At 49.6% G+C, this 13,021-nt stretch overlaps 5 protein-coding genes and 1 non-coding gene across 6 annotated transcripts; 3 read left to right on the top strand and 3 right to left on the bottom strand.

Moving 5' to 3' along the window:
- Nucleotides 1–237: 237 nt before the first annotated feature.
- Nucleotides 238–353, top strand: rrna19. The gene has a single exon (XR_005994008.1). It is a non-coding gene; the product is annotated as a ribosomal RNA (ribosomal RNA).
- A 715-nt stretch (nt 354–1,068) lies between these two features.
- Nucleotides 1,069–2,165, bottom strand: FMAN_01045 (uncharacterized protein; the record flags this gene model as incomplete). Its single annotated transcript, XM_041830342.1, has 4 exons — nt 1,069–1,206; nt 1,262–1,755; nt 1,818–1,930; nt 2,002–2,165. 4 exons carry the CDS (start codon nt 2,163–2,165, stop codon nt 1,069–1,071), a joined length of 909 nt encoding a protein of 302 aa, XP_041676380.1.
- Nucleotides 2,166–3,240: 1,075 nt separating this feature from the next.
- Nucleotides 3,241–4,827, bottom strand: FMAN_01046 (uncharacterized protein; the record flags this gene model as incomplete). The annotated part of the gene is made up of 1 exon (XM_041830353.1): nt 3,241–4,827. The coding sequence occupies one exon, from the start codon at nt 4,825–4,827 to the stop codon at nt 3,241–3,243; it is 1,587 nt and encodes a 528-aa protein (XP_041676381.1).
- Nucleotides 4,828–6,299: 1,472 nt separating this feature from the next.
- FMAN_01047 (putative RNA-binding protein (RRM superfamily)) lies at nt 6,300–7,074 on the top strand (the record flags this gene model as incomplete). The annotated part of the gene is made up of 5 exons (XM_041830364.1): nt 6,300–6,340; nt 6,496–6,519; nt 6,584–6,640; nt 6,748–6,875; nt 6,974–7,074. The coding sequence occupies 5 exons, from the start codon at nt 6,300–6,302 to the stop codon at nt 7,072–7,074; spliced, it is 351 nt and encodes a 116-aa protein (XP_041676382.1).
- A 1,883-nt stretch (nt 7,075–8,957) lies between these two features.
- FMAN_01048 (uncharacterized protein) lies at nt 8,958–10,322 on the top strand (the record flags this gene model as incomplete). Its single annotated transcript, XM_041830375.1, has 1 exon — nt 8,958–10,322. The coding sequence occupies one exon, from the start codon at nt 8,958–8,960 to the stop codon at nt 10,320–10,322; it is 1,365 nt and encodes a 454-aa protein (XP_041676383.1).
- Nucleotides 10,323–10,578: 256 nt separating this feature from the next.
- Nucleotides 10,579–12,306, bottom strand: FMAN_01049 (uncharacterized protein; the record flags this gene model as incomplete). Its single annotated transcript, XM_041830386.1, has 1 exon — nt 10,579–12,306. One exon carries the CDS (start codon nt 12,304–12,306, stop codon nt 10,579–10,581), a length of 1,728 nt encoding a protein of 575 aa, XP_041676384.1.
- Between the last annotated feature and the right edge of the window lie 715 nt (nt 12,307–13,021).

Genomic DNA, 13,021 nt, shown 5'->3' on the forward strand with positions numbered 1-13,021 from the left:
AGGCAAAGCATTGCGAACGTTTTAGCCTGTTGAGGTTATCACGACTTTTAGTTCACGGGTAGAGATGAGATAGAAAGGCAGCCCTCGACCCTGAGTTGTACAGGCCTAACTCAGGCACTCAGTCTATTGTGCAGTAGGACCATGGAGACCACATTTATCCAGTAACTACCTATTTAGATAGGACTGATGATTCTAGTCGTTTCTCATAGGCAAATCTTGGACGCATCACTTTCACATACGACCATACCTACTAGAGAACTCGGGATCCCGTCTGATCTCCCATAGATAAACTAATAAGGGGCGGATTAGTAGTTGGGTCGGTGACGACCAGCGAATTCCCGCTGTTGTATGTCTTTTTGCCCTGCTATTATCTGCAATACCGTTTCCGCGGCCTGGTGAAGGGGTGTGTATGAATGGGTGATCGGGACATATCTGTAGGTAAGCCACTCTGGGCTGCAGAGAGACTGACAACATGGGGGATGATAGCAGGAGATAAAAGCACACTATCGTATAAGAAAAACAAACATATAGCATGATTATCCTACCTCTCCCTTCCTTTCAGTCTGAGACTTGGTTGCCTGTTTTGATATCACGCCAATGATCAAATGCAGTTCAACATTTGTTCAAATAGACATTGATTTCGTTTCCATTCAATGTTGATGGTTATGTAAGGAGATACAAACAAAGCCCATTGTTCGGCAAATGATCTGGGATGATTGTTCCCCAAGGCTGTCTCCAATCCACGACAACCGGTCAAACAAAACAAGTCTAGACGCCAGTCATTCCAACCTATCTGTGATATGAACATCAGCCAACGTAGAGATCATCCATGTATTCATTTCGTCTGATATGCTGTAACGGCAGATTTATAACCTCCATATATCCTGCCAAACCTGGTGCCACTCCACCATCACCAAAACACGCGCTCGGTCATCATGCAGATGATCGCACCATTTTCTTCATCGATTTCCTTCTCGAGATAGTAAATAGGAAATGCCCTGCCAACGCCGGATACCTTGGCGCCCTCTGTACTGGACGTAGCTTGCTGTAATGGTTCTGGTCCCGAACTTAGTAGACCTTCTTCTTCTCGTCGATGCTGAACTGGCCAGGGCCGCTGTTGACGAGAAGCAGGAGACCACCAACGATAGATAGAATCTGGAAAAAGTCGTACTTGGCAAAGTCCTTGTGGGGGTGGTGTTCGTGGAGCTGTACGAATCGTTAGCATTCTATATACAATCGGCACACCCCGCAAGTTACTCACCGTCCAAAAGTTGTTGACCAAGAGGTTGAAGATGCTCAGGATGACAACAAGAAGAGTGGCACTGTACTTGGCTTTGAAGCCAACAACGACCATGACGCAGGAAATTCCTCCGAGCGAGGAGACAATGACACGCCAGAGAGACCATTCTCCACTGAAGACAAATCCGATGAAGAGGAAGATGAGCAGAACGCGGCCAGCGAGCTGGAAGTACATTTTGCGGTCCTTCTCATCGATCTGGGGAAGACCTGCAAAGACCTGCGTCTTGCGAACCCAAGAGTCTGACAGGACCATGACAAGGCCACCAATGACAGAAAGGTTTCGGAGGAAGAAGTTGAGGTCGAAAATGAGACCATATCCTAGAGCCTGTGTGACAACGACGCCCATAAGACCGGCGACGGCATAGTCGGAATGCTTTCGAATGATGACCAGAGTAGAGCAAGAGAACATGGCGATAATGTTGACGAGTAGGAAGAGATGCGTGATACCGGAAGGAACTGTCATGTGTCAGTACTGCCAACGGTGTCATCTGGGATCAGAAACGCAATGCGCATCTTACTATGGCGATAGTCCTTCAGGTAAAGCAGCTGATCGGACCATTGGGTGACGATGCGAAGGGCATCTTCGAAGAAAGTGACGACGATTAGGAAACGGCCAATGGCAGGAAGGTAGCTATCAAAGAGGGCAAAGTGGTCAGCTCTCGGAGCTCCAAAGGCATTTATAAAGGACGTCGCTCGACTCACGGCTTGATCGGCTCGCTGATTGTGTCGAGCGCATCCTCAATCTTGCTAGTGTAGGGACGAATCTGCTCAAGAAAGCCCTCGCCCTGCTGAGGCTCAGCAGCCTGGGAGCCGCCGTAAGGCGCGGGGCCGCCGAGGCCGTAGCCTGAGTTGAATCGCTGGGACATTGCTTTATGTAGAGGTTCGTGTCGGGTGGAAGCTTGTTTCACGTGCAGACCTGCTGACGGGCGGGACGAAACAGGGCGATGCTTCCCAGGACTGGAAGTCGGTGGTCGTCGTGAAGCAGAAGAGAAGGAGACTTGGAGCAGCTGGTGAAGCCTGGTAGGATCAGAATAAGGGCGTTAGAACTCGACCAGAGACAATGGCAGACGAATTCCAATTGGGGGAGTTTAGTTTGTTCGAGAGGCTCTACAAACAAAGTTTAGGTACGTAAAGTAAAAAAAGAGTGAGAAAGAGGGCAAGGAGAGGCAAGACAACAGGAACGAGACGAGGCAAGCTGTCCTTTGTGATTCAATTGCAGGCGATGACCTCAGCTCAGACGAGACGAGTCGAATAGAGAAAAAGAGTAGTATCGGATTGGTTTAGATTAGGGTCGGGTCTGATTGTACAACGGTGTCCTTTAGAGATCCCGTGATGGAGCCTATTGTCGTCCCACTTTTAAGCTCCCTTCCCTTCCCTTCTATTTGTGCTTCAATTGAGACCTTGCATGACTTGGAGCTACTGCCGAACAGAGGGGAAATCAAAGGTACCGACTACCTAACTCTGCAGGTGCTCTCGGACCTCCCCCTCGTCTTCCAGGTTGTTCTCTCGTATGCATACAGGTCAGGAAGGGCAGCTAGACAGTGCCTTGCCTTAGGCTTAGGCTTAGCAAGGGACCCAGCCACTCCCCAATGTCCCCATCACCACTTTGGTTAGAGCCGGGAGCTAAATGGTCCAAGAATGGAAACATCCCCCAAATAGATGCTACCTACCTCTGTGGCGTATCACGATATGGGTACCACGGAAGACCAAACAGACAGACTCGACAACTAGTACTCCGTAGTTGGTAGTCAAAATACCTGAATACGGGCTGTGGTAGGTAGGTGGATGAACTTTTTCGTCTTTGAATCCGGTTACTTTGGTGGTGTTTGCCTACTCAACAACTACCTGACACCTTACAGAGTACTATATACTCGTATGAGTAACCAACACAACAGGGCCAAGGTTGATCAGTCAACTAAGTGAGTCAACAATGGCTTTTGTCTAGCTCTCAGCCATCAACTCTTCCTCCCCTAATGCCAAAGCATTTGCTGAATAGGCCAGACTGTGAATCTTCAACCCGCCTCTCTCATCATACACAACTCTCCCTTGATTGACAGCATTTCGCAACTCTTCACACAGAACTGTACGCTCACCTGTGTCTGGGTTCCATTCCCAGCCCTCTTTCATCCACATCCATCTCAAATATGCCCTTAATTCTTTATCATCTGGACGAACCCTCATCCATTCAGGCTGGAGTTTAGGATCTCTGTCCTCGCCGTTCCAGCCCGTCGCTCGTCCAAGTAGCTCATCCCGACAGAAGATGCGCCAGCTGTCTAGAGCATACTTGCCTTGTGTAAGATGTCCAATCTCCCAGGCCTCTAAAAGATCTTGCCCACATGAGTCTTTGTCCACCAACAGTGCACTACTGCCTTCATGTTGGTACAGACTCTGTGGGTCGATGTCCCTGTGATCATACTTCTTCACCTTGTGATAGATGCCAGCAACTGGAGGCTGGTCCAAGAAGCCCCGGGCATACTTCTTCATCAAACTTACACGGTGCTCCGCAAGGCCGAGATGGCGTATCATCTCGACTAGCGATTCGGTGTTTTCTTCGCTTGCAATGTGCGTTGGCGTAGGAAATCGTTCTTTTACGTTGTAAAATGTAGGGATTGCTTGCGTGCCCTTTGTCCGAATCAGGAACGTCACCACAATGAGGAGCCAGAATGGTTCGTGGGCAAACTTTTCTTGGATAAGACCAAACTCCTGTGATGTGAGAGGCGCGAAGGGAACCGAAGGAACAGTTCCCCGCGGCGGTCGCTTTCGTGCCAGTGCAATGACTTGATCAGCCTCATCCGATGCTGAAGTGGCTACAAAGTATGGCGAAATTGAACTTTGAGGCTTGACAATCAATGTCATGTCGCACAGAGCGCCTCCTTGCGGGGAACCCTGCCCACCAGCACGCTTATCAACACTCAGAGTTTGATGAGTCTCATTGTCGGGTGTTTGTGAGTGTAGTATTGCAGAGACGCGTGCTTGTGAAGAAGCTAGAGGGAGCCATGCTCGATCTTTCCGCTTCGCAAGGTTTTTACTCCCTTCTGGGCGCCTCCCATGGGGCTGGTCCGACCAATAAGGGGATGTTGTGAGACATGTCGTTGTCTTTAGAAAACCATTTGATCCAAGCCACTGTGGTCGGTGATTTTCGATTTGCTCGGTGATATGTGGTGGTCGGATTTCCGGGTCAACCTCAAGCTGTTTAGCCCGAGCAATAAGCCTGTCGGTTAATTCCCATGGCTCCTCACCAGGTGGAGGATCCTGCCCGCTCAGCATGTACCATACGTCGGCAAGGACGTCTTGCGCTTGCAAGCTGCTTCTATCTCCTGGGCGAGCTCTTCGCATGGACTTGGCACATTCGATCAGATAATGCCAGTCTGCAGCGTGTGCTAGCAGGCTCTCTTGGAAGAGCTCTTCGGTCTCTTCTGGTGCTTGATGGGACTCGATGACGTCGGCAAGGAAATCTCGGGCGTTTGAAGGAACGTCGAATACGGAGAGGACATCATAGCCGAAACGAGGCGTTGTGGAGCCGTTCATGTCGATCAACTCTTTGTGTGCAAGATAGAGAGGTGTTGGAGCAGCTCAACCGCTGTGAGAAGGCGAGAACAGAGCCTTTCTTAGATGAGAGCTAGTTTTGGGGGATAAACCAATAGCTTAAACACCGAATAATACATTTAAAATGTTTTATTCAAATAAATTATCTTGTGAGAGAGAGCGGATGGGAGGTGAAGTCAAGTGAAGTGAATGAAGAATGAAGCTGGCCGGGCTGAGTTAAGTTGGTGATGAAGTAACCTGAGCCAGTACTAGGCACTTCATGTGAATGAAAGAGGTTGATCCGCCTCCGTAGTAATAGTCTTCTCCCTTCCGTACAGTATAGGTAGTCCTGGGCAGCTCTCAGGCTGTTGTTGCTTTCGAACTCTTGCGTACTCGTTCGTCTTTTATCACAATGATACCTTTGACATCATACTATGTATGCTCTATCGAACAGTGCTGACCAATAGTGAGGAAGTGAACCACATTTGCTAGTGGAGAATCGTAAAAGGCGCCCCATGGTGATAGTCATTTCTTATGTTTGAGCAACCGAGATTTAGATGATAAATATTTTCTATATCCCTGATAGACGATAAACTTAGTATACACGGAGTACGAGAGGATAAAATGCTGATGAGCTGAACAAGTTGCTCTCTCTCAATTAGCTAATCAAGCTTTTGGTTCGGCTGGCGAACACGTTGCGGTAGTCTTTGGACCGAGAGCTAACCTGGACCGACTTATGGACTGAGGTTGGTTGTTGATTGATCAAGGATCCCTGAAAACAAGTCCTCCACGTGTCCAGGTGACCGGGCTACTCACAGGCACAGTGATACCTGAGCACGCAAGGGCGCTAGTAGCCAGACATTGCAGGCCTTAATTTGGCTGCACCTCGGCTTAGAAGTGCCGCCCAATTCTCTATCAGCGGGTACGCAACTCCATGTCGCGGTGCACTTGCAAGGTACCTTGCCTTATCTGCCTTGGCCGCATGCCAACGACGCTGTCTCGGTAAGCCTCAAGTAGCGACAGGTCACTCATCTAGCCTGACGTGAGTGAGTATGGATAGATGCGGTGACTTGATAATGGCATCTGGTAGGGTCGCGTGACGAATGTCGGAGCAATTTGCATGGACAGACAGTTGTGGAAAAGGTGAGAAAGGAAACATAAGAAGTAGTTGTTTGACAGGAACAACAGAGATATACCATATGTCTTCCCATTATCATATCTCTGCTCACCTTTAGAGTTCCCTAGTATCAAGTGACGAGGTCGCTCACGCTAAACGTTCGTGATTCGTCAAAAGCCGCTCCGCCCGTGCTTGTCGCCCGATTAGTAGGTCACGTGCATAGATCTTGCCTTCCGTCGCCCGTCCTCCCCATTCTCCGCTCCGCTCAAATAATCCCTTCTTCTCGTCCCGTTAAAGCACCGCGCCCTTTCCGTTCCTACAGAACTTGTATCATCACCATCATACCATCATCCAAGAGATGAGTAGTCGCGGCGGTAAATTAGCCCCAGAAGTCAATCGGTAAGTCGCTGCTCCCGCCTGTTGTGTCTGGCACAGAACCAAAAATCATCGTTCGAATTCTTGCGCCTCATTCATCACATCGCATTCTCGACCTCGATCGACCTCTGCGATACGTACCTACTTGCATTGTCTGACATTCGCTAACTGATTTCCAGAGCTCTGTTCGTAAAGAACTTGAGGTATGATATGAACTGCGATGATAACCTCGTGCCCGAATAACGACTAATCGATGTCGACTCATAGTTACAACGTCACTCCGGAAGAGTTGTTCGACCTCTTCGGAAAATTTGGCCCAATTCGGTATGCACAGACCCTGTTACTCGACACGCGACAATTGTCATTGAAGACAACATTGTTGTCACCCCGAGGATGTGCGCTTTGCGATGTAATACTGACAGTCATTGTAGCCAGGTTCGACAGGGTATCGCCAACAACACCAAGGGTACTGCCTTCGTTGTCTATGAAGACGTAGCCGACGCCAAGCAAGCCTGCGACAAGCTCAACGGCTTCAATTTCCAAAACCGATACCTCGTTGGTGCGTCCGCCTCGTCACCCTTGCGTCTCAATGATTCATTTTTCAATGACTGCGTTGGGCGTATGCACAGGGGCAATTGAATACTGACCAAATCACAGTTCTATACCACCAGCCCGACAAGATGGCCAAGTCAAAAGAGGACCTCGAAGCCCGCCGGGAATCTTTAGCTCAGCTCAAGCAACAGCATGGCATCGATTGACAATCCGACCGGTCTGCGGATAGCCTGCCTAGGAACTCGAAATCCTCGTCTGCAGGCCGGTCTTCGTCTTCTCCCAAATTTCCTTCGCCGGATCCGAAGACGATCCTCCGAAAAGGCAGGACCCCAACCAAAGCAACCGCCAAGAGCCGCGCATCCTCCCGAGTCGTCCGTTTTGATGATGGACTTCGACCTGCACTAACCTGTGCATGATGCATCTTGATCGCTTGTTGGAGGGACTCTGTAACATGAGCCCAAATACGCATCACCTCTGAGGTGGTTTTACTATTGGTTCGGACTTCGCTTGACACGCAAACACCTCTCCTTTACGGTTCTGGGAATTAGGTGCACTGGGGAAATTCAAGGTTGATTCAGCAAGTGGCGATACGACCAGTCACAAACTGCTCTTTTAAGCATGGCCTGGGATAGGAAAGGCCTTGATGATGTTGTTGCATTTCGCGTCTCTTTGTTCTTTTTATTTTTATTCGACCTGGAAGCCTTGGCCATGAGAAGCCAACACCCCCTCGTTCACAGTTATGATCTGCCTGATGGACTCGCGACCATACAGATGTGTGACGTAGAAATGGCCTCGACTCTCCACCTCTCCCGCTGGGGGGTTTCACGTCGCGCATTTTATGAAATTTGAGATCAGCAAGGGGAAAGAAACGGATAAACACCAGTAAACTAGATTGAAGTCAGTTTGTTTTGATAATGAGAGAACCAGTCCTTCTCAAAGCGTCTCGGCTTAGGGCATCCTTCAAGATTGAAGGTTCCCTGCGCAAGGACTGGGCCCTGTGAAGAATCTTGCCAGGTCTGTGACATGCGAAGTAGCTCGAGAGATGAAACTTAACTCTGCCTGGACATTGCTCACTGAGCGTGATCCATGGTAGATGATCTCATAATTAGCATGTCCCATTGGTCACTCAGCTGCCTAACAATCTGGTCAGTAACCCGTGGGCAAGCTATATGCCAGCTCTCGAGCTATTAATTGAAAAATGCCTTGCCGGACAGACGGTTGGCTTTGCAAACAGTAGGCTTCTCCGGTCGCATCGGGCTTGGCCTGAGCTGCGGATAACTTGCAAGTCTACCGATTCACCAGCTGGGCCGTCGATGAGGTCGCGATATCAGCCGTGGAGAGCTGAGTGGTTCTTTAGCCGCCAGGCAGTAGGCTCGTGGCTGAGTGTGGGAGGCTTTGAATAAAGTAAACCAACGTCGATTTCGACGTAGGTATTAGTTTGAGGTGGTATTGAATGCGATTACTTTTAATTGATTTATCGACTTGACAGTATTGAGTGTTGAGTCATCTGTGATATAACTGTTGATTCGATGAGTGGCAACCTCATGTGCACGTTTTAATCTACTTGAGTCAAGAATCCAAGCATCCTCAAGCCTATATAAACCAATCATCAACCAACAAAGCTACCAACAACAGCTGCCCCAACTTCACTCATCTACCGAAGGAGTCATTCCTTCCATCATGAGTGGGTATCTCACTATCTGCACCCATTGCCATGGAACGCACCACCAGGACTCCACAGCCACAGCTGGAACCTCTAGCTCTCTACCTATTGCGAGCTTTCAACAGTGGTCTACATTTATTGGATCCTGTCTTAAGGCTACAATTTCTGTTCTATATTGGAAATGATGCCTTGGGCCCCTCTTGTGTCCTTGAGCCCGGCCATGAGGCTTGTAACCAACCACCAATGGCCGCAACTGGGGTCTCTCGATATAAGTCGCTGCCAGCAGCAGCCTTGTCGGGTCGACATGCGATATAAAGCCATAGAATAACCACTCTGTATTCTCATAAACCTTATCACGGCACTGTACCTTTTTCTAAGCCGATGTATCCTCCTTCTTCTCGTTTAAGTCGACTATCTCTTAAGAGCATGTCTCCAGAAACCCGCTCTCGCGCCAGGGCTCAATCCCCAGGCCGGACAACCGAGCAATCTCACCACGATGAATCATCTTCTGACTCTGATACAAGCTCAGACAGCTCTAGCTATGTATATTACAGTTCAGAATTCGACGACGACGATGATGAGCCTTCTGCTATCCGATCCCCAACCAAACTCACATATCTCATCGACCACCTCCCTGAAGAGACACAGTCAATCGTCCGCGATACCTTCAAAGAGCCCCCAAAGATCGCCCTAGAAAAGTGCCGTCGCATAGACGATACATATGCGTTCCAAATGACAGAGCTTGTCACGCGCTCTGTGCGGATTCGCGCGCCACAAGACGGCACTTCCAACCTCAGCTGCTCATGCCGAGATGATGGGCAGCCTTGCCAGCACCTCCTTTGGCTATTAGATCAGATCGTCAAGCAAACTCTGTACGAAACTGATCTCAGCAAGCCTCTCAGGATGAGCCCAGAAGGCTATGCTGAGGAGATGGGCGACGTTTTCCAAAATATATCTAATTTTCGTCTCGATGTCCTGGCTGAGGGACTTCACTGCCACCTCGTCACCCCGGACTCGGAATACAACAACGAGCCTGACGCTTTCCGCGCCCAGGAAGTTCGAGAAATGCTTTCATCTGTCTATAACATGGACCCAGGGGACTTCCGACCAGATATCTTTGAGAAGGGTTCTCATAGCAGGAAGATCATCAGACGAAACGACCTGGAACAAACCGTGTCCCGTATGCTTCTAGATAACCATCACTTCTTTCACTATTTCCGCTCTCTATCTCGCCCACAAGACTCTATAAAGGACGTATTCTACAAACTTACTCAGCGCATTGACCGCGTTGTTCGAGATCTCGACACCCCAGGCCAAACTTCAGATCCTGATCCCCCCCGAGATGTTACATGGGCAGCTTCACATATTCTAGGTTGCGTTCGCCGGATGCGCCACGATATTTATACCCGCGAAAGCCCTATTTCAGCAAGGGAAGCCTTATCAGCAGCTCGCAGCTTCGTGCACATTCTGGATTTGGTGGTATCTCGCAATACAGACCATGGTCCAATAGATGCACCACGCATCGACCGAAACCTCTACCTGCGGCTGATTGGTGATCGAGATCAAGACTTCATTCTTAACGTCCTTAATCTGATCCCCGAAGCTGCGAGCCAGTTCCTACATAACCTCGAGGAACTTCTCGGCAAGATAGAGATTTATGGAGCGCCAGCTGGTTACGTGCAGCGATTTAGGGCAATGCTGAGAAGACTGAGAACATCGAGTACTGGATCTGGTTTGAAGAGATCAGTCCAGGGGCAAACGAGTCGCCGCAAGACAAGGAGAACCAGATGAGGCACGGAGACTTTGGCGACTGGTGACAATGTGCATCGAAAATAAGCATCATTTATTGACACGGATAGCTTTACAAGCTGAATACCAAATATGGAGATTCATAAAATAAAATAAAAACTAACTAGGCCATACTTATGAAAGTGAATTCAGTGTATCAAACTCTGTTGCTTCTTGTTGAATAACTCGCTTGCTGTCTGCTATGCCTTTGAGTGGAGAGTGAGACATGTTCGGATTGTCTAACTGTCACAGGCCCAAGTCAGAACTTGAATCCCCTTTCATCGCGAAAGGCCTCAAGGTCCGCAAGAACATCCTTCAGGTTAGGCCGGTCGTAGTAGTTCTCCTTCCAATCACCCCTCTTCATACCTTCGATCCTTCGCCTGAGCCACGTCTCCGATGCATCGATTTCTCTCAACCACCACTCCTTGGCCGTCCGCTGCACCCCATCTGGGGTGGAGAGCCCTGTTTTCTCGAGCTCTCGGAGCACGAGCTGGTTTCTCTCCCTCACAATCAGCCTACTAAGGCCATTCTGCCTTCCGCGTGTGCAACGATCGATTAATTTCTGCATGGCTCCAGGAGTCTTCGTGTATCCTGGAAACTCGACAAGGGGTTCCCATCGATATGAAAGCCAGACTGCGGCTCTTTGGGGAGCGCTATTCCCTTCAAAGATGCACCACAATACACGGCCAAGCATATACACCTCGCATGCCTCCTGCTCTTTTGGTGTGAGACATGCCCATGGGACATTATAGCCTTTGCATGGCCACTTGTACTCCTCGCTCTCACCCATCGCCTCCCAATGCGGAAGCATCTCTGTCAAGAGTTTCGAATACTTTTCGCTGACTTCCGCGGGTATTTCTTCATCGATAGCAAGAAGCCTTACGTACTCCAGAGCATTGACTTCAGGAGCGGCGAACTCACACCAGACCCCACGCTGCTCAAAATCAACCATAACGGCATCTCGACTAGCTGAAAGAACGATGTTGTCCAACCTGAGATCTGGATAGAAGATACTAGATGTTGTACGAAGATGCACCAACGCCGATGCTAGTTGTATAGCCCATTTTGTCTCGTCGGCCAGAGACACCATGTTGTGAAGCTTGAGAAAGGGGATCAGATCACGCAAGCTACCGTGAATATGGTACTCGAGAGTGAATCCGACGACGGCCACCTTACTCCCAAAACTGCATTTCTTTGTGACCAGGTGCACAGGGCGGGAGACAATGTTGGGATGTGGTGGGATGATGAGCAGCTGCCTTAGCTCGTGATAAAGGTACTTGGTGTAACTGGTAAGTGCCTTGAAAATCCATATCTTGCCTCCGATTCTGACGAGGCAGACGCTGTCGTGTAGCTGTGAGACGTATACCACGTCACCAAGATCGACAGTCGGCGGTAACTCAACGTCGCTTCCCCAAGCATTCTCAAGAGAAGCCACAGACAGAAGTTGGCGTTCCAGATAGTGAGTCGGAGCGACGGTGACCTCCGCGTCAGCAACGTTCATGGGCATGTTCCTGAGCACAATCCTGGAACCGAAAGGTATGTTACTGAAGATTTTCAGAGGCTCCTGCTGCCGAGCTGTCCAGTGTTGCAGGATGCGGAGCACATGTTGAGTGATTCCGAGACGCGAAATGCGCATTGCGCTCGTGGTATGAAATGCCACATCAACATCAAGGGCAAGCCGAAGCTCTGGTGAGAGCTTCGAGGGCTCGGGAATGAAAACATCCATTCGAATAGGAGACATCGAGTCGATGAACAGAGGAACAGCATAGAATTGGCTTCCGAAAGCAGTGCAGCCATCGATGCGCCAGAGAGGACGATCCAGTGGGCTGAGGCTATCAATGCGGTTCTTTGGGTTCAGCGATGAGTTTTGCCAGTCAACAACATGGTCATCCCGAACTACCGAGCCCAGCTGGGTGGTTGATGGAGGACCCGAGAAGGCTGCAGTAGGGTGGATAACATCGTGAATAGATTCCTGACTCAACTCCATGGCATGGGCTGATGAATACTCTGGACACCGAAAGCTACTAGAAGACGGCTCAAGTCAGCAGCGTGCAGCGTTCCACGGCAAATCACCAAGTACCTGCACAAATGTCTTAGATGCTGCCCAACACAAACAGTCGGATGTAGGTGAGGGGTTCCAGTCTCGGATGCAAGGCGACCAGAGGCTGAATAGCTGGCGAGGAGTTGTTGAATCGTCAGCAGCGCAGAGTGGCCGATATCAATCCAGGACGAGAAATAACTCGGTTCGACTCGAGAGCAAGATCTACTGGACAAGGCCGAACGTGCCACCAGTCAGCATCAAGCCTGGGGAAAATAATATGCGTTGTCGTGCGACGGTACCAAAGATGGATGACACGGCCGAACTGGGTCACTTTGAGTGGTTGGCTTCAATGCTCAGTACGCGGTTCTTTTTGGTCATGCTGTCTGATCACATGATCGAAGGATGCCTGTTGGTCCCTGTGAAACCGAGAGTGACTGATCACAACTTGTTCTTGCCGCGTGAGAAAGAGCGAACAAATATGGCAAGCAGTCGCCCGTGATGGAGATTGCCTCCAACCTCGAGACTTGAACGACAAGATCCAGTTTCCAACTAAGTTTCACGCTTGACGCAAGCACCCTAGGGCTCCACCTGCGGAGAGGCATGTTGCCTGGCAAATGGGTATTTTTCGTTCCCAGACACAAATCATCCACGCTTTCTATGC

The sequence above is a fragment of the Fusarium mangiferae genome (genome assembly GCF_900044065.1).
Source record: "Fusarium mangiferae strain MRC7560 genome assembly, contig: FMAN_scaffold001, whole genome shotgun sequence".
Lineage (NCBI taxonomy): Eukaryota > Fungi > Ascomycota > Sordariomycetes > Hypocreales > Nectriaceae > Fusarium > Fusarium mangiferae.